Source organism: Lolium rigidum, chromosome 3 (genome assembly GCF_022539505.1).
Source record: "Lolium rigidum isolate FL_2022 chromosome 3, APGP_CSIRO_Lrig_0.1, whole genome shotgun sequence".
NCBI lineage: Eukaryota > Viridiplantae > Streptophyta > Magnoliopsida > Poales > Poaceae > Lolium > Lolium rigidum.
Genome location: NC_061510.1, coordinates 88,580,416 through 88,600,189, shown reverse-complemented (window position 1 = coordinate 88,600,189; position 19,774 = coordinate 88,580,416). Strand labels below are relative to the sequence as shown.

Sequence of the window (19,774 nt, the reverse complement as noted above, 5' to 3'; positions counted from 1 at the left end):
TGGCACCACTCACTTTTCAAAATAAATTTAAAAGCAGAGATGGTCTATAAGCCTATAAAGTGTCTTATTGATTTTCCTTTTTGCACTTTGTGAATTTATACTTTCTTAGGGTTTTAAATGCACAAAACCATGATGATGGTGGAGTGCATGCTTTAGAATGTTGCAAATTTGGGATTTTACAATATGTTCTTTTGTTGATTCTGCCGTGAACTATTGTGATGTCACTACTTGTGACAATTCCACCCGGATAGCATGCATGTTTCGACGTGCACCTTATATTTAATGGATGTCTTACGATCATTATTGTGCGGATTTTGGTGGAAACATGGAAATCTGCATAGTGAAGAGACGGTGGAAGGATAAATTTTCTCAACGTCAACGGAGTCACCGCGAGGACAGGAAACCCTAACTAGAGGGATTCGTTTTTTAGAATCGATCTTAACCAGTTGCCTCTTGAAAGCAACTTTAGAAAGTTTAGACTTGGATATTCCCCTTTGGATAAAGAAGGGCACATGTGTATTTCCCCCTCCTTTTTTGTCCCAAAAAGCCAACAATAGGAATACCATACCACGGCAAAATTCGTGGTCTTGCAAAGACACGGACGGACCGACCGGCCGAGCGTCTAATACCAGGCGTGACGTCGTAGGTTGTTCGGGTCCGTACCAGGGTGTAATATTAGCCGTTCGTTCGAAAAGGAGGGACAGGTGGCGGCAGATCCCTCTTTCACCGATTGCATTCATCTTTCATTGCTCAATTTTCCCCCAAATTCCTCCAAATCCCTAACTCCCCAATCTCAAAATTTCCTTCAAACTGTAGATTTTTCTCCTCTCAAATCGGAATCCGCCGGCGGGCCTCTCCGATCGGCAACCAAGGTTAGTCCCTTCCCTTCTCTTAGTCTCTGAAATTCTTCGATCTGTTCTGCTGTTTCCTGAATATTCGATTTTCTCTCTGTCGCGTGAAATCCAAGCAGACAAACTACGAGATATTTGCGCCGCGAATGTCATGGAGAAGGAGGTCTCCGAAGAGATGAGTCCACCCCCTCAGCCTGTTGATTCGCCAGAAGACACTCCGCCCTCGGAATCCGACCCCGAGGAGCAGAAGCCTGGTTCGCTTTTCCCCCAAACTTTTCTCCTCAACTCCTCCCTTGCTAGGGCTAGATTTTCCTGATCTATATGTCCATTTCGGTAGAAAAAAAGACGCCACGGAAATGGGCCGCTTGGACACGCCAAGAGGAAGAGAGTTTCTTCAATGCTCTGCGCCAAGTAGGAAAAGTAAGATTATACCTTCTGGATGCAATGTTACTTTGGCAGATTTGGCAGATGGCTAACATCTTCTCTTTGTTTTTTTTGTAGAATTTTGAGAAGATAACTCTCCGTGTCCAGAGCAAAAACAAGGATCAGGTAACCTCATCTTCCACCAATATGTTCGTGTGATTTTGAAGGCTGTGCATAACTAATTAGAAATTTGGGAGAGAGGGAACATACATGTGGAATTGCAAGTTTTGGTTGTATGCAAACTGCCCTGAAAGATCCCCATTTTGATGGCAAATAGAACCTCAGTAGACACAATTTATCTGGAAGCAACTGCCATAGGGGAAATTTTATTCATTAGCTAGGCCTTTGTTGTTCGTTGACATAGCACTCCCTTTAATTAACATAAAGGTATGAAGCCATTATTGCTTAGGTTGCCCTTGCAGTAGCTGGGGAGGTGTTGCAGGGAGGGAGAATCACATCATCTCAACAAACCAATGAGGATGAGCTCCTTTCACTTGCAGACAGTCTCATCCCTTTACTTTTAGCCATTCACCCTCCTCGCCTGCAGCATATTTCACTTTGTAATTATATCCCCTTTTATGTTTCGTGGTGATTGACAACCTCCAAAATCCTGATCATGAGATTTTGAAATACCCCACCACGCCACTAGCTTTTATTCAGGTGTTGCATCGTTTGCCCTAGTTTTCCCTCTTTTTTCCCTGCCCTAACCATGTTTGGCTGCGAGGCACACACCTCGGTGTCTTAGCTTCTTGTGTGGTGAGCTGAAAGGCACAAGCTTCAGCTACGACTCTGCACCTCGAGCAGCTTGAGGCATTTTGCCATACTGCATTTGGTTTTATAACTTTCTATGATGACAGGTGCTTTATTGTCGCTTATTCTCTTACACCATCACATGTCTGGCATAATTCTGAACATGCACTAACTAGACAATACATTGTACTAAGCCATTAGCCTGAAGGTTCAGTATTTGCCTGCAAATACAGGTCAGACATTACTACTATCGTCTTGTTAGACGTATGAAGAAGCTTCTGGGTCCTGAGTTCTCACTTGATGCACGTAACTCCAAGGATATCATTGCTGCTATGCTCCGCTGGTAATTAAACGAGCCTTGATGATATACAGTTAATGTGATAACATGTATTACTCTTTTTTTCATTTCAGTAGCATAATAGAAAATAGTAATAGCTTTGCTATATCTTTCTACCATACTTTGGATAGTCTTTTCTACTTAATGTGTGTGGTATATTTTACCCCAACACAGATTACAGCTCTGGCTATAGTGTTTAGAGCTAGAATTGTGAGGCCTTAACAGCGCAATTGTGTAAACACCTTGTAATATTTAGTGTTATGTTGCTCTATTCCATTGTACATCTTTATGTTCTGACTAATCAATCAAAATGAATTTATGGCAATTTGGAAGTTTCTCTTATTCCCTGCATTGCATAATAAATATGCTAGAACAAAGAAAAACCTCTTTATAATAACAAAATTGGGGAATGAGTGCCTGGGACTAGAAGGAGGGAGCTAGTTATTTGTACATCGACACACAAAATGCCTTTGTATATGTGTAAGAGGGACAGAACATCGTTTCTTGCTAATAATCATCGCCTTTTTATTTGATCCTGCATCATTTCTTTTAATTGCATGGATAAATACTGAGATATTAACTGAGCTAAATGCAGGTGGTCTCTGCTCGACAAATTTAGCTGCAGTGCTTCAAAGCTACATCTGAAGCCTCGAAGATTCAAATCATTTGTGGATGCATTGGTCCGTTAGATCGCTGCTTGCTTGTTGTCTTCAGTTTCTTATCCCAATATAAAGGTCGTGTGACTAGTTCTGTTTCTCATGCAACCTATTCTATTTATAGGGAAACCAGCTGCTAAAGGACAGAAAGAGAACCAGAAGAAAGTGTCCACGAGCGGAGGCACACCTATCCTCAGCGCCAATTCTCAGCAAGACTCCAGGAAATCAATCTTCGTCGGTAGAACTCTTGCCCATGGATGCTCAAAATGGTAGCAAAGTAGCTTCTTCTAAAGGAGCGCTTTTCAAACGGGTCGCAGAGCCAAATTCTAACAAGTCAGGAGTAATCAAAGGAGATCTCTCTGCAACAAGAACCGTGAGACAAAAAAGAAGAGCAGGTGATCACTTATTTTCATCTGAGATTTGATATTGTATAGCCTTACACATTCTACGTTGTGTGAAATTTGCATGTTATGTATCATTTGCAAAATCTGCATGTCTTGACAAATCTTGACTCTGTAGTATTGAATGTTCCTTTACATTAGTGTTGAGAGCAGATGACTTGTGTTGTAGGTGGTGTCGGTGCATCTGCTGCATATAAGAAATGGGAGAGAGCTGCCATGGCCGGTGTTTCTTTAGTTGCTGATGCAGCAGAGGAGCTTGAACGCAACAGGATGACCCAGAACTTGTCTAATGTTGATGCAACAATGCCAGCTTCATCACCGAATAACTTGTCTAATGTTGATGCAACAATGCCAGCTTCATCACCGAGTAACTTATCTACTGTTGATGCAAAAATGCCAGCTTCATCACCGAATAACTTATCTACTGTTGATGCAACAATGCCAGCTTCATCACCGAATAACTTGTCTACTGTTGATGGTATTGTTTCTAGTGTTTGTGTTGTAGTTCATTTAATCACTGTACTATTGTTTCTAGTGTTTGTTGTGTAGCTCATGTAATTGCTGGGCCTAGATTAACTCGTGCAAACTCCTGATATTTTTATTCTACAACTGCCAGATGTGGGCACAAATCATATGAAAGAAGCAGATCCACAAGTACCTTCGAAACTGAAGCTGCAGTTATTTCCAATAAATGAAGCTACGCGGAAGTCATTGGAGAAGGTAATGTTTCCTTTTGCTAGCACTGGTTATTTGGTGAACTGTTAGCCCCAACTCTGAGATCCCAGTAGTCGATAAAATGTTCATGATATATGAAACATGAAGCATAAATAAATTTATTTGTGCCATTCATGTTGTGAATAAGCTATTTTCTGTAGTGGGTGTGAAATTAAGTGTTGCCTAATTCTATGGATGTGCACACACAGAGCTATTTAGTTCTTTTCTGAAATTTTCTAACAGCTGAGCTTGGTATACCATCTCTATCTGCACTTTAACAGGATGATCATAATCCACATCTGGAGCTCACATTAAGTGCTAGGAAAAGAATGTCTTCTGTTTTAGAACATATGAATCGCAAGTGGGGCAACTCAAATATTGGATGTGGAGAGCTTGTTCTTTTCCCATATTGTGCTCATCAAGAGGATTTAGCTACATATCAGAAGTGGACAACACGAGATACTGTTGCAGTCGCTGACGTTTTTCGTTCGGTGAATAGCCCCTCTATTTTCCGATTAAGGTATGGGGTTTCTGTTACTATATTAAGTAGTAATCCTCTATACCTTTAGTGCCAACCGTATAGTTGCTAACTGCTGTATACTTTTTTCGTCAATTAGGTATGGCTGGTTTTCCCTAGCTGAGCTTGAAGCAGGACTAAGTGAAATGTCGTTGACCCACTTTGAGAATTGCATGATACCAGAAGACATCCAGGTCAAATCTTCTTCAGAGGCTTGTCTGCAAAAGGATGGCACGTTGCTCATTGACTTAGCTTCTGAGAAAGCATCTTGTAAACCAAAAGATCGGTCGTCGGCATTGCTTGCTACACCATCTAGTACAGGCAAGAATGCCGAGGAAGAGCAGTCCATGAATGTTCCTGCAAACCAAGCCCTTGAGGTCCTATTCCTGTTTCGTGCATACTTTTAAGACAAGAATCCTATGGTTGATCTTTTATCTTTTATCTCTGATCTGTTATTATATTATACTTCAGGTTGATCCACAAATGAATTATGTAGCATTACCAGAAGTAGGCTGGGCAGATACCCTCACTGATATCAGTGTTGGATACTTGCTTACAGAAGCATCCAAGGCTGCTAATATGGATTGTGAAGCGACCTCTACTGTCAAAAATGCTCTTTTCCATGTTGATCCTTGCAGCTATGACTCGTTTGATGCAGCTGTTGCCCTTCATACCTCTCATTATCAAGCCGCAGAGCAGCCAGCTCATACATCTCACTCCACCATCTGGGGTGCAGAAGAAACGTGTGATGAGTTCAGTTTTAAGTTGGCCACAGCTAGGAAGCAAGAAGGTTCAAACACTTCAGCTAGCAGCCCTCCTGATAGCGACAATGAAGTTCACTCTTCAAATTCAGAAGGGTTTCTAAGTTTTCTTGAGGTTGTTTGTCATTTTAGGGGTTCTGAACAAGCTTCTACCTTTTTGATATTGCTAAGTTACAATTTATCTCATGCTGTAGGACTTGGCTGGAAAAGAGACTCCTGACAATCTCCGCGCTGATGATGCCAAAGATATAGATGAACTTTGTCCCAAATCGCCACCTCAAAACAACAATGATTCTGGATCAAAAGATCAGTCTCTCGCTGACATATTCTGGGTATTGGACAATTGCTCTAGCAGTACTTTTTATCTTTGCTTGCTGACCGGATTAGCTATACCGATACTTATATTTTCATCTTCCTTTTTTACAGGCTGATTCACTTGAACCACTGGACTTGGATATACCACCAGTGAGATACCAAGCTGATGACTTCATCTTAGGAAACAGTGACAATAGTTGGAATCGGATGATGGAAAATAGCATGGATGCATTTCGGAACTTGTCGTTCTTTGCGGCAGATAATTTCGACTCAGTTCTGCCCATCATGTAGAGTTATGGATGCTGCGGGTTATCTCGCGACGTTGGCTAGGAAGGATACTGCCAATGGCGCATCCCACTGAGGAGGAGGCTTTATATTGCCCAAGCGAGCTGCTTGTTGCCAATCCAACATGTGCGGACTCGCTGTGCCTTTGTTGTCAGTAGAGACCCATGTTGCTGTAAGGTTATGACATAAACTCGTGTACTGTGTAAATCGTGTTGTTTCTGTACAAAAGGCATGTACAAGCGCTTGGTTACAATAAAGCTTCTCTTCCATGTACAAGTCATCAGATTATTTGACCAATAGTTAATGAGATCGATGTTTGGTTATATTCTTAGGTATCTCGTCATGACCTCCTTTTCTTTTCTACGATACCCTGTCATGGCCTTATTAATTCTTGGGCACAAGTTCATCTGGAAAAGAAGTATCTTCGCAGGAGGAAATAGTATTCTGCTATTCAGAACACAATATGCTGCGGAGACTTGTGCTGCTTCTCCAGCTACAGAAGTACAGAACACATCGTTATTGGAAGCACTGGCAGGAAAAAAAAAACTATTGGTTTAAGGTCAACTGCTATAGCGGCGCATCGACTATGATACCATTTCCAGTCGCCCCGCCTGCATCTTTTTCCGTTCTAGTCGATCAAGGCCTTTCTCCCCAAATTTGTTTTTGGTCCGGCACAAGGCGATTTTGCTGCCGGTGCTCCCAGCCCACTCTCAACCCACAGGAGGGCAAGCGGGGCGTCGACAGATGGAAAAAACATCGTGGGCTAGCGTTGTCGGCGAGAGAGTGGGGATTTCCCTCCAAAAAGGAGGATGTCCCCCCCCCCCCCCCCCCCCATTTCCCCACCCCGCCGCCTCCATTCCCACCATTTCGCACTCCACCGCGTGTCGTCGCCTCCACGCCATGCCGTCGAAGAAGTTCAGCGGCCCGCGTACTTCCTCCGCCGACGATGGCGCACCGCCGTTGAAGAAACCGAAGAAGACCGGGCTGGAGCGACGCCCAGTTGACGGCGGACGTCAATTGACGGGCGACCGTCTTGGCTGACCATCGCGATAGGTTTCAAAAATGTCGACAGTCAATGTTACGGAGAGAAAACATAAAAAACAAACAAATGGAAAGAATGATCCATCATACGTAGTACATCGATTTAGATCCATTTGAAAAATATGTCCTCAATATACCTTGGGTTTAAGATGTATAAAACTATGCATCTCACCCATTTTCAACCCCGTTGGAATTGAGTCATACTTTTTGCTAAGCGTTTGTAAAACTAACGTCTAAAACTTTGAGAGCGGACTTATACACACGAGGCGCATGGGTGTGCGTATGTTCTGTACCGGATTTATTTCTCGAGATCCCCACTCGCCTTGGTAGATTGATGGCGTGTGCTCGTCGTATGCGGACACGTTGTTGGGGAACCCTAAGAGGAATGTGTGATGAGCACGGAAGCAGGTTTTCCCTCAGTACGAAACTAATGTTTAATCAACCAGTAGGAGAAATGCGTGAATTCTGAAGGTGTTGCTGACTGACTAGTGGCAGGACGCACTACCGGCGTCAGCAACAACGTGGAACCTGCACACAACACAACCAAATTATTTTGCCCCACCTTAGAGTGAGGTTGTCAATCTCACCGGTTTGCTGGACACAAAGAATTAGACGTATCGAATGGAAGGAGATGTTCGCAGAAAGTAAAAAGAACAGGATTGCAGTTAAATTTATCAGTAAAAGAAATAGGACCGGGGTCCAAGTTCACTAGAGGAGTCTCTCCATAAATAAATAGCATGTTGGATGAACACATTACAACTGGGCAATTGATAGAACATCGATCATCGATCATACATGACAAGATGATTACTATGATATTTGGTATTAGGCATTACAACATAATACATAGATCGTAATCCAACTGCGCCTATGACTAATAATCCACCTTCAGGTTATCGTCTGTACCCCTTTCAGTATAAAATTGCAAGCAACAGACTATCGCATTAAGCAATGTGTGTAAAGTAAACAATAGAATTACCTTTGGATAAAATATCATTGTTTTCTCCCTAGTAGCAACAACACATCTACAATCTTAGAAGTTATAAAGTCACTCTCCCAGAAAACTAGATGCATGAATCTACTATCGAGCATAAATACCTGCTCTTGGAGTCACAAGTGTCCACTTGGCTAGAGTTTCTACTAGCAACGGAGAACATGCAAGATCACAAATAACATATGACATGAATATATAATCAATCTCAACATAGTATTCAATATTCATCGGATTCCAGCAAACCAAATATATAGGATTACATAAAGATGATCTTGATCATGTAGGGCAACTCACAAGATTGATACATGAAGCACAAAGTGGAGAAGACAACCATCTAGCTACTACTATGGACCCATAGTACATGGACGAACTACTCACGCATCACTTCGGAGGCGGGCATGGCGATATAGATGCCTCCGGCGATGATTTCCCCCTCCGGCAGGGTGCCGGAAAGAGCTTCAGAACCCCCGAGATGGGTTCTGCGATGGTGGCCGCGATGGAAATTTTCGTGGATGGAGGCTCCGGTATCCAGAGTTTTCCCGAGAAGATGTATAAATAGGCAGAGGATTTAGGTCGGTGGGGCGCCTGGTGGCTCCACACGTACCCTAGGCGCGGGCCAGGCCCAGCCCGCGCCTAGGGGTGGTCTGGGCGCCCTGGTGCGCCTCTTCGCCCCCCCCCCCCCCCTCCAGACTTCGTCTTCGTTTCGGTAATATATTGACTTCAGCTTTTGTTTCGTCCAATTCCGAGAATATTGCTTGTACAACTTTTCCGAAATACAAAAACAGCAGAAAACAGGAAACTGGCACTATGGTATCTTGTTAATAGGTTAGTGCCGGAAATCATGTAAAAGTGCAACGAAATGTAAACAAAACACATATTAATTGGTGTAAAACAAGCATGGAGCATCAAAAATTATAGATACGTTGAGACGTATCAGCATCCCCAAGCTTAACTCCTGCTCGTCCTTGAGTAGATAAGTGATAACAAAATAATTTTTGAGGTGACATGAAGCCAACACAATTTTGATCAAGCATGTAAAACATTGTGAGCTGGGATCTAAGTACTCTAACATAGTTATGATAGATATAATTCAATTGAACTTAGCAACTATGTTATAACATGAAGAGTAACTCAAATAAATGATCATAAATAATAGTGCATTGAATGCAATTATGTGTTTATGACCGTAGAGTAAACATAATAAAGTGGTACTCAACATGTCCTTATGGAATAGCAAAACATAAATGCAAGGACACCTTCAAAGTTTAGAGGGTGACTAGATACAAATAATTTGAGAGCAAGCAATAGCATAATCATGAATCAATCAATAATAATTTTAGGACTATGCATATTGCACTAAGAATGACAACTATGCCCTCTTAATTGGTGCATAAAACAGAAGGTGAGACTCAACATAAAAGTAAAAGAAAGACCCTTCGTAGAGGGAACCAGGGATTACCCATGTGCTAGAGCTTTTTATTTTTAAAGCAATAGGAGTGTTGAAAATATTTATTTTGAGAGATGCAACTCATGTCAACGGTAGTGATAAATAGTATGGCTTATGCATAATTACTTCCTATAAGTTTCATTGCCTCATGCATAATATACCAATAGTGCTCACACATTGTCCTAATTAGGTTGGACTTCCATGGATTTTCATCACATACATATGTTTTAACCAAGTGTCACAAAGGGGTACCACCTTGCCTCCTGTACAAAGGTCCTAGGAGATGAATCTCATTTGATTTCTCAATTTTGATGAATCTCAACTTTTTGGACACCATACCGGGAAAACAAGGACAACATATATTTAGACTTTTGCCCAGCTGAAACTTCCACCATGTGAATATGGCTTTAGTTGGCGGCCCAATGTTCCTCTCTAACAATACGCATACTCCAATATTTGCAACTCATGGTAAATCTCCCTTACTTCAAACAAGATGAGCATGCATAGTAATTCACATGATATTCAACAATAGCATATTGATGGTGTTCCCCATAACAGCATGGTTATCACACAACAAGCAACTTATAAGAACTAAAAATGCATAGGATATAATACTTACAATAATAGTTTTTAGACTACTTTCCCATGAGCTATAATTTACACAAAACATGTGATAATTTTTTAAGGTTTAAAGGTAGCACACAAACAATTTACTTTGGAGTGGCGGTAAAATACCACATATAGGTAGATATGGTGGACACAATTGGCAAGTTTGGTTTTTGGTGGTTGGATGCACGAGTAGAGCTCATACTCAGTACAGGTGAAGGCTAGCAAAAAGACTGGAAGCGGCCAACTAAGAGAGCAATAATGGCTATAATCATGCATAGCGACAAAACATTATCAATCAAAGCATAAAATGATATTACAAATCAAAAACGAAATGATCATAGAGGCTTTAGTTGACTGGTTATAGTCATAACATGGTCTAAGCATGTGCCAAGTCAACCCAATAAAGCGTCAAAGGAGAATACCACAATACTATACTTTTATGATAGCAACAACACATGATTCTTTTAATGACACATTATGCACTCTCAGCTATTTGAAACAAGTCATGCTAAAAACAATAAATACTAAGCATATGACAAGAATAACATCCAACATGACATGCCAAAGTCTATGCCACAGTCTAGACAAGCTTCCTTTTGCATCACTATAGTCATGAAATATTTTACTCGTATCCAACACCAATCAACTTATTTGAAATAACTCTCAGAGATGAAATACAATATGGACCAGAGAGCTAATCATACACAAATAAAGAATAATAACGTGCTCTGAACAAAATTCAAGTGAAAGAACAAGAGCTAAACGCAGTACCAGAAAAATAGAACAGTCGCAGAACAATAACAGTGAAAACTAGTGCGTTCTATGCAATTACAAAGGAGCGGGTCTTTCTCCAAAACAAATGTGTCGGGATCCAACATATGCTACAGCAAACAAAACAAAACAAAAAAAAAAGACGCTCCAAGAACAACACATAGCGTATGAAACAATAAAAATATAGCGTATAGAGAGATGACCTGTTACTTTGTTGATGAAGAGGGGATACCTTGGGCATCCTCAAGCTTGAGATTTTGTCCATTCTTCATCTCATCACATCATTCTTCTCTACCTACACTTGAAAACTTCCTCCATACAAAAACTTCACGCAATTCTTTATTAGCAGCATTAGTACAATTAAAATAAACAAATCCACTTGGGTTCAATACTAACATATATCAAACATCTATTAAAGCATAAGCTACTGTAGCAACCATTCAAAAAGCTCTTTGATCAAAAGAACTAAAAAAGAAAGAGATTTAAGAGACAAATGCAAATAGTGCAAAAATCTGTCAAAACATAACAGCAGGTCAATTTTTTTGAAAATCCTCTGTTGCTTATCTCGAAAAGTGGTAAACTAACGAAAGTTATATAATAACCTGGGGCATATGAATAAAAAATGACAGGTCAAAATTTTGTTGTGGCTATTTTTACGAATTTTTATGGTAACAACACATAATCTGTTTTCAGGATAGCAACTTCCCCAAATATTACTTTCTTCCTATTAGAGGCTATTCTTGGCACAAAAACGAAATAAAAATGATAAGGAACGGTCATTACAGGGGTAATAACTTCCAAGACTCAACAAAAAGAAAAATTATTGTAAATAAAACATGGGTTGTCTCCCATAAACGCTTTTCTTTAACGTCTTTCAGCTAGGCGCAGTAAAAATGCGAGCATCAAGTATTATCAAGTGAAGAAGCATCAAGATCAATCACTTTCTCTAAAACATAACTTGTCAAAATAGGCACTTTAGATACCCCTGGAGATGATTCAACATGTAAGCCACTCTTAGTTGTACTAAAAGTTTTATCAATTTTAAACATATTATGGGGTTTTGGTTTAGGTGCCTTTGGAACATACATAAGTTTTTGCTCTTTTCCCACAAAGGCTTTCTCCTTCTTAAACCTAAGAGAAGAAAAAGTTGAACTTAAAGTTTTCATAGCTTCCTCTAGCTTACCAATCCTAAGATTTATATTATCATGGGTATTGCTAGCTTCTAAAATAGTGACTCATTTATTGATACTTTCTAGGGATTCATTAATTTGGCTAGAATTACCAAGGCAATTTGGCAAATTTTTCTCTAGGGAGGTTAGTCTTTCTATAACATACTCCAAAGTGTTCTCAGTTTTAACAACATTAGTAGGTGAAATTTTTACCAAGGTTTCAATTAAATTGCAGGCTTCCAAAGCGGGAGCACCCAGAAAATTACCCCCAGTGAGAGTATCCAGAAGATATCTATTCCAGCTAGATAAACTAACATAAAAAATTCTAAGGAGGATCATGGTAGATTTTTTTAGTACATCTATGATGAGCATTACTTATTCTATACCAAGCATCTTTCAAACTTTCTCCCCCGTGTTGCTTAAAGAACGAACCTCAACTTAAGGAATACTCATTTTAGCAAAATTAGAACTAAGCAACAAAAATAACAACTATAATAAAAACTATTTTTTTGTGTTTTTAATATAAAGACAACTATAATAAAAACTATAAAATTAAACTATTTTTTTGTGTTTTTAATATAATGAAGGCAACCAAAACAAAATAAAGTAAACTATAAAAAAGTAAAGAGATTGGAGATGAGAGACTCCCCTTGCAGAAATCCTCTATCTTCCCGGCAACGGCGCCAGAAAACAGCTTGATGGCGTGTGCTCGTCGTATGCGGACACGCTGTTGGGAAACCCCAAGATAAAGGTGTGATAAGAACAACAACAAGTTTTCTTTCAGTACGAAACCAAGGTTTAATCGACCAGTAGGAGAAATGCATGACTTCTGAAGATGTTGCTAACTGACTAGTGACAGGATGCACTACCGGCGTCAGCAACAACGTGGAACCTGCACACAACACAACCAAAGTACTTTGCCCCAACTTACAGTGAGGTTGTCAATCTCACCGGTTTGCTGAACACAAAGGATTAGACGTATCGAATGGAAGGAGATGTTTGCAGAAAATAAACAGATCAGGATTGTAGTTGAATTTATAAGTAAAGGAAATAGAACCGGGATCCAAAGTTCACTAGAGGTGTCTCTCCATAAAAAAATAGCATGTTGGGTGAACAAATTACAGCTGGATACAGTTCTAAGTTTGTGTGAGAATTCATCATCTTTTGGCTAGCAAGAGATCTAGAAGCATGTAGTGTTCATTGTGCTATTCATTTATCATCAAACAATGATACTTAATGTTAAACATCTATATATACTATTAAGAAGAAGCACTAAATAAGGCACTTAGCAAATCACCATTCAATAAAGCATTTAAAACTAGTGATACCATGCATTCATCTTTCTCTTTTCATAACATGCAACATATTTTTACTGGAGGGTAGTAGAGTTTATTTCAGCAGCCCTTTCATATGCATGTAAGGTACTTAATATGATGGTCACATGGATTTAAAAAAAAACTAGACACAAGCAAAACAAAAGACGCTCCAAGTTCTTGCGAAAATTCAAAATCTCAAATATCATCTCATAAAACAAAGATCCGCCAGATAGAAATTACATATATTACCGTAATCATGTAAGGTAACTCATATGGTTCTCAACAATGATAGCACAAGAGATAGATAGATGAAGCTACTGCCATAAATCTATAGTCGAGAGGTGAACTACTCCCCATTCATCATGGATACAAGGATGATGATGTTGGAGAGGGTGGGATCCAACCGGGGATGGCTCTGGCGGTGTTCCCCCCTCCAATTTTGCTGGTTATAGCTTTGTTTCGATTTTTCTTTGTTTCCACTCCGCCTCTTCTGAGATCGCATTGGGGGACATTTTTGTAATTTCTAGGTCAAAACTCGGAGTTAGGGTTGAAGACGAAAGACCGAGGATGCTCGAGGAGAAAACGAGCAAGGGTGGCGCGCCCTCCTAGACCGCGCCACCTAGGATCTTTTTGGCCTCCCGGCTCCGCTAGATCCAGCTCGCCAGATCACAGAACAATGGCACCATGATGTAACCTCGTTCCCGGGAGCATTGCCTTGGTTGCTCTTGGAGCCCCTAAAGCGGCATAAATATTGAGTCGAAGTTGCCTGTTACTTAGAGCATGGGTCTACGAGGCACAATGTATACCATTGCCGATGCTTCTTAGAAGACACCTTCACCCGGTTTAGTCGAAACCTACCGTCCACTCTCCGACTCTTCTAAGCTTACATGGAGCCAGAGTCATTCGAGCGAGGTTTCCAACATCGATCATGACACATTCTTGGAGCTTTGTGTCCTAGGGTGAACCTAGCCGAAAAACCAACTTGGGACCCAAGTGAGTGGGGGCCTTGTGTTTGAGTTGGCTGGGGCCCAACTTGTAAAATTTTAGCCTTTATAGCAGAAAAGCATAAACCAAGTGCCCCCGCCACTCAGCACAATGTGGGTCTGCATCAATGGTGTGTCCATCCTCCTTGCGATTCATGGCGGGTGGCGTAGGAAGGCGAGTCTTTTCAATTGGTTGCTATGAGTTCGCGTCGCCACTTGCAAGTCGTGTGGCATTGAGTAGGTGTGTGTGGTGTTGTAGCTGCTCTTGATGTTATATCGGCTATTTTATCTCTCTTGGATGATAACATTGCGTGTTCCCATGACAGATTATTAAATAATCCCATTTTTTGTACTTCCTATATCCTAAAAAAGCTAATTACATCCCAGATACAACAACTTGTACCTCATGTGCAAATTAGTACATTAAGTTGCAAACTGGGAAGCCGGAGTACAACAAGTTGTAAGTCCAAATCAGATTAGTCAAAAAAGACTGGAATGGTGTCACGGTGGACCCTGTCATCATATGAAGTTTTGCAAGTAGGACCTTGAGGTTGTCTTTTCCCGTTCCAGATCCTTCCAGTCGTTAGTCATGGGATTTATCCAAGAAAATTTCTTCAAATTTCTCCACGTATGTACTGAGCAAAAGGTATTCCATTTCTCCACATATTTATTCAATAAAAGTGTTTACATTTATTCATCAGCTCATACCAAATACAGCAATACTACATCAATACACCTCATCAGAACACTAACTAGAAAATGCTCTACTGTCCGGCCTCCTTCTCCCACCATGTCTTCTTCGCCGGTGGAAGTAGTGGCGGGGCGTGCTCCTCCTTACGCGGGAGCGGCGGTCCGACCTCGTCGTCCGACGAACCGGAGCAGAGGAGGTGCGCCTGGCGTCGTCGCGGATGACGACGCCTCCGGAAGGAGGTGCGGGCGCGGCCGAGCGCGTGCACCCGGCGGCGGACGATCCCGTGCGTGAGGTTCCGGATGCTGCGGTCCTTTCCGGCGTCCTCTGCGTGGTAGGCGGCGGCACCATGTTCGCCGCCCGCGGGAAGTAGACCGGCTCCCGTTGCCCGCTAACGCGTGGACGGTAGCCGTACTCGCGAAGCGTGGCGTCGATGTCGTGCCCGTACCACCAGGCACGACGGCCGACGTTGTTGAAGCGACCGTCGGAGGGATTGTCCATCCGCGCGACCTCGGCGGCGCGCTCGCGGCCGAAGCGCTCTTCCCAGGACGGGCTCTCGACGACATTCTCCGGGAGGCTCCTTTCCTCCGGCGTCATCTCGGCCCGCCGTTGCCTAGCGAGGGCCTGCATCTGTGGTCCTCGCGGCGGCACGGCGAAGCCGCCGTTGGAGACGTGCCAGTCGTACGGCAACTTGAACTGCACTGGCACGGGGATGCGGTGCCAGTACAGCACGTCGGCCTCGTCGAACGACAGCTGCGTCGAGCGGAGCATGCCGCTTGGCGAAGGGGCCGGCACAAGATTGCCGGCGATTCTATTGGGCTCTAAAATTGGCCGGCGCCGTTTGGGACGCCCCAGTGCGAGCCCATTTTCGCCCCCGGCCCCAAATTGCTATCGGGGCCGCTATTGGGGCCGCCGGTAGAGATGTTGTAATGCAACAAGGACCCGAATATAGTGTTCAAAATAAGTAAGGGGGTTTGTGATGTCTACGGGTGCTTCTATTCTTGTAGACAGTGTTGGGCCTCCAAGAGCAGAGGTTTGTAGAACAGCAGCAAGTTTCCCTTAAGTGGATTACCCAAGGTTTATCGAACTCAGGGAGGAAGAGGTCAAAGATATCCCTCTCATGCAACCACTGCAACCACAAAGCAAGAAGTCTCTTGTGTCCCCAACACACCTAATACACTTGTCAGATGTATAGGTGCACTAGTTCGGCGAAGAGATAGTGAAATACAAGTAGTATGGATGTATATGAGTGGTAATAGCAATCTGAATAAAATATAGCAGCGAGTAAACATGCAACAGAACAGTAAATAAACGGTGTTTTCAGTATTGGAAACAAGGCCTAGGGATCATACTTTTACTAGTGGACACTCTCAACATTGATCGCATAATAAATACTTCTTCTCATATGTGCTACATACACTCTTGTTTGATAATGAACATCATTCGTTGCGTAGGATTACACGAACCCTCAATGTCGGAGTTAACAAGCTCCACAACATTCGATATTCATGTTTAAGTAACCTTAGAGCATAATAGATCATTGCAAAATAAACCAAGAACTAACATAGCGCACGCATTGTCCACATTACACTATGAAGGAGGAATAGATCACATCAATACTATCATAATGATAATTAACTCCACAATCTACAAGAGATCATGATCATAGCCTACGACAAGAACCACACGGTGCACACACTAGTCACCTTTACACCAAGTAGGAGGAATAGACTACTTTAATAACATCACATGAGTAGCACATAACTAGTAGCGATACAAAGCTCATCATATGGATCTCAATCATGTAAAGCAGCTCATGAGATCATTGTATCAGGGACCCGGTCCAACCGGGCCAGGGACCGGCCCAGCCCAGAATTTTCTAATTTTGCCTCGTTTTTGCCCCTATTCTTTGTGTAAATGTGTGTGTGTGCTCAAATGATGACATGTACATATAGATAGATAGATGATGATGAGATGAGCATAGACATGGGGTAGGAAACACAAAGTTCTCTAGGCATACCTATTGGAGAGAAAATCCAAATAAGATGTGAATAGCAACAATGGGTATGATTCGAAGTGTATATCAAGAATCATAAGTCATTTTGGAGTGGTTTTTGCAATAAAATCATTTAGCCTTGTATATCCAAATCAAGTTGCAATTTAGACTAAATGAGGGGCGGGGGATTACTCCCCCTATGTGAAAGCGCAAATGTCATGTGACCTCGAAGAGACGTGCTTGGGTCCATATAATGACATTGGGTCTATTTATGTTGCACACATGGGTATGCATCATACCAAGACATGGTAAGATGACTATCCCCATATGTGATGTGCCTCTAAGCTAGATAGTTAGATAAATGCAAGAATATAGTGCAAGAAGTTGATTCAATCCAAGTTTTTAGGATCAAGAATACCAAGTTCTCCTCTCAAGTTCACAAACCGGGCTTCATCCAAAGGCTTAGTGAAAATATCCGCCAATTGGTAGGTTGTTCCCACATGAGTGAGATCAATATCCTTATTGGCAACATGGTCACGTAGGAAGTGATGGCGAATGTCAATATGTTTGGTGCGACAATGTTGAACCGGGTTATTGGCGATCTTTATTGCACTTTCATTGTCACATAGAAGAGGCACCGTACCAAGAGACACACCATAGTCTTTCAAGGTTTGCTTCATCCATAACAATTGAGTGCAACAAGATGCCGCGGATATATATTCGGCTTCGGCGGTGGATAAAGCGGTGGAGTTTTGTTTCTTGGATGACCAACTCACCAATGACCGGCCAATAAATTGGCAAGCCCGGAGGTAGACTTCCGGTCAACCTTATCACCGGCCCAATCGGAGTCCGAGTAGCCAATGAGCTCAAAGGTTGACCCCTTTGGATACCATAGCCCGAGAGTAGGAGTGAGAACAAGGTATCTTAGAATCCGTTTGACCGCCATCAAATGGCTCTCCTTAGGAGCGGATTGAAAACGAGCACACATCCCTACACTTAGCATGATATCCGGCCTAGAGGCACAAAGGTAGAGCAAGGATCCTATCATGGAACGGTATACCTTTATGTCCACATCCTTCTCACCGTCACATGAGCCAAGTTGCCCCTTTACGGGCATGGGTGTCTTCATTGGGCTTGCATTGGTCATGTTGAACTTCTTGAGCATGTCCTTCACATACTTTTCTTGAGAGATGAAGGTGCCTTTTGCAAGTTGCCTCACTTGGAAGCCTAGGAAGAACTTCAACTCCCCCATCATGGACATCTCAAATTTCCTAGTCATCAATTGCTCAAAAGCTTTGTTATGATTGGGGTTAGTTCCACCAAATATAATATCATCAACATAAATTTGACATATAAACAAGCCACCCCCTTTAACCCGCTTGGTGAAAAGGGTGGAATCGACCGTACCCATGCAAAACCCATCTTGTAGTAGAAAATCCCTAAGGAACTCATACCAAGCACGTGGAGCTTGCTTGAGACCGTAGAGTGCCTTATGGAGTAAATACACATGGTTGGGTCGGCATGGATCTTCGAAACCCGGGGGTTGAGCTACATATGCGGTTTCTTTTAGAGGACCATTCAAAAATGCACTTTTCACATCCATTTGATATAGTTTAAAATTGTGGAAAGATGCAAATGCAAGCAAAAGACGAATAGCTTCAAGACGGGCTACCGGCGCAAAGGTATCCTCAAAGTCCATACCTTCTATTTGGGCAAACCCTTGCGCCACTAACCTTGCTTTATTTCTAATGACAATGCCATCCTCATCTTGCTTGTTCTTGAACACCCATTTGGTCCCAATGACATTGATGCGATGATCCTTGGGTCTCTCAACTAGAGACCATACTTCATTGCGGGTGAAACACTCCAATTCTTCTTGCATGGCAATGACCCAATCCGGATCAACCAAGGCTTCATGTACCTTAAGTGGCTCAAAACTAGACACAAAAGCATGGTGTTGACAATAAGTCATAAGTAGTGCATGGTGTCTACGAGTTACCACTCCTTTGGAGATGCTACCAAGGACAAGATCCACTTTCATGTCACTTGCCCTTGTAGCCGCCTTGATCTTCCGAATGGTTCCTTCATGATCAATGAATTCATCTCTTGCTAATACTTGATCATGAGGTACAACTTGAGCTTGAACATGAGTTGAAGATGTTTCTTGATCATCATCATGATCTTGCTCAGTGGGTTGAGGAATTTCTTCTTGTTCTTCGGGATGTGGCTTATCTTGAGTGGAGGATACATCTTGGGTTGCACTTGATGGTTCAACTTGAGTTGAGCTAGACTCAACTTGAGGTGAGCTTGATACTTCTACTCCATCATCTTGATCATCATTATGAACCTCCATGGGCCGGATGTGTCCAATGCCCATATGCTTGATGGCACTAGATGGATCATCATCATTACCTGCAACACATGGAACAACTTGCTCCACTTGGGAGCCATTATCCTCCAAGAACACCACGTCACAAGATACTTCAATAGTCCCAGTGGACCGGTTGTAGTATCTATAGGCGTGAGAGTTCTCCGCATATCCAACAAAAATGCCCTCTATAGTTCTAGTTTCAAATTTACCAAGCTTCCCTTTATTGTTCTTAACAAGACATTTGCATCCAAAGACACGAATGTACGTGACATTAGGCTTGTTACCTGTGAGAAGCTCATATGGAGTTTTGTTGTGGAGGGGCGGAGGAAGAGCCGGTTGGAGTAGTGGACAGAGTTTGTAGAGATGGCTTCTCCCCAAA

The 19,774-nt window shown here is 42.2% G+C and overlaps 1 protein-coding gene across 2 annotated transcripts; it reads left to right on the top strand.

The window, feature by feature from the left end:
- Window positions 1-578: 578 nt before the first annotated feature.
- LOC124701918 (TSL-kinase interacting protein 1-like) lies at window positions 579-6,333 on the top strand. Of its 2 annotated transcripts, XM_047234019.1 has the most exons (15): window positions 579-704; window positions 817-872; window positions 971-1,105; window positions 1,189-1,271; window positions 1,353-1,400; window positions 2,258-2,367; window positions 2,957-3,041; window positions 3,142-3,412; window positions 3,588-3,896; window positions 4,035-4,138; window positions 4,414-4,652; window positions 4,750-5,026; window positions 5,121-5,525; window positions 5,605-5,742; window positions 5,837-6,333. In XM_047234019.1, exons 3-15 carry the CDS (start codon window positions 1,003-1,005, stop codon window positions 6,014-6,016), a joined length of 2,352 nt encoding a protein of 783 aa, XP_047089975.1. In that variant the 5' UTR covers window positions 579-704; window positions 817-872; window positions 971-1,002; the 3' UTR covers window positions 6,017-6,333. The 2 variants fall into 2 exon arrangements, with proteins under 2 accessions (XP_047089975.1, XP_047089976.1); XM_047234020.1 differs by lacking the exon at window positions 579-704 and having other exon boundaries at window positions 747-872; window positions 3,588-3,850; window positions 4,034-4,138.
- The last annotated feature ends 13,441 nt before the right edge of the window (window positions 6,334-19,774 follow it).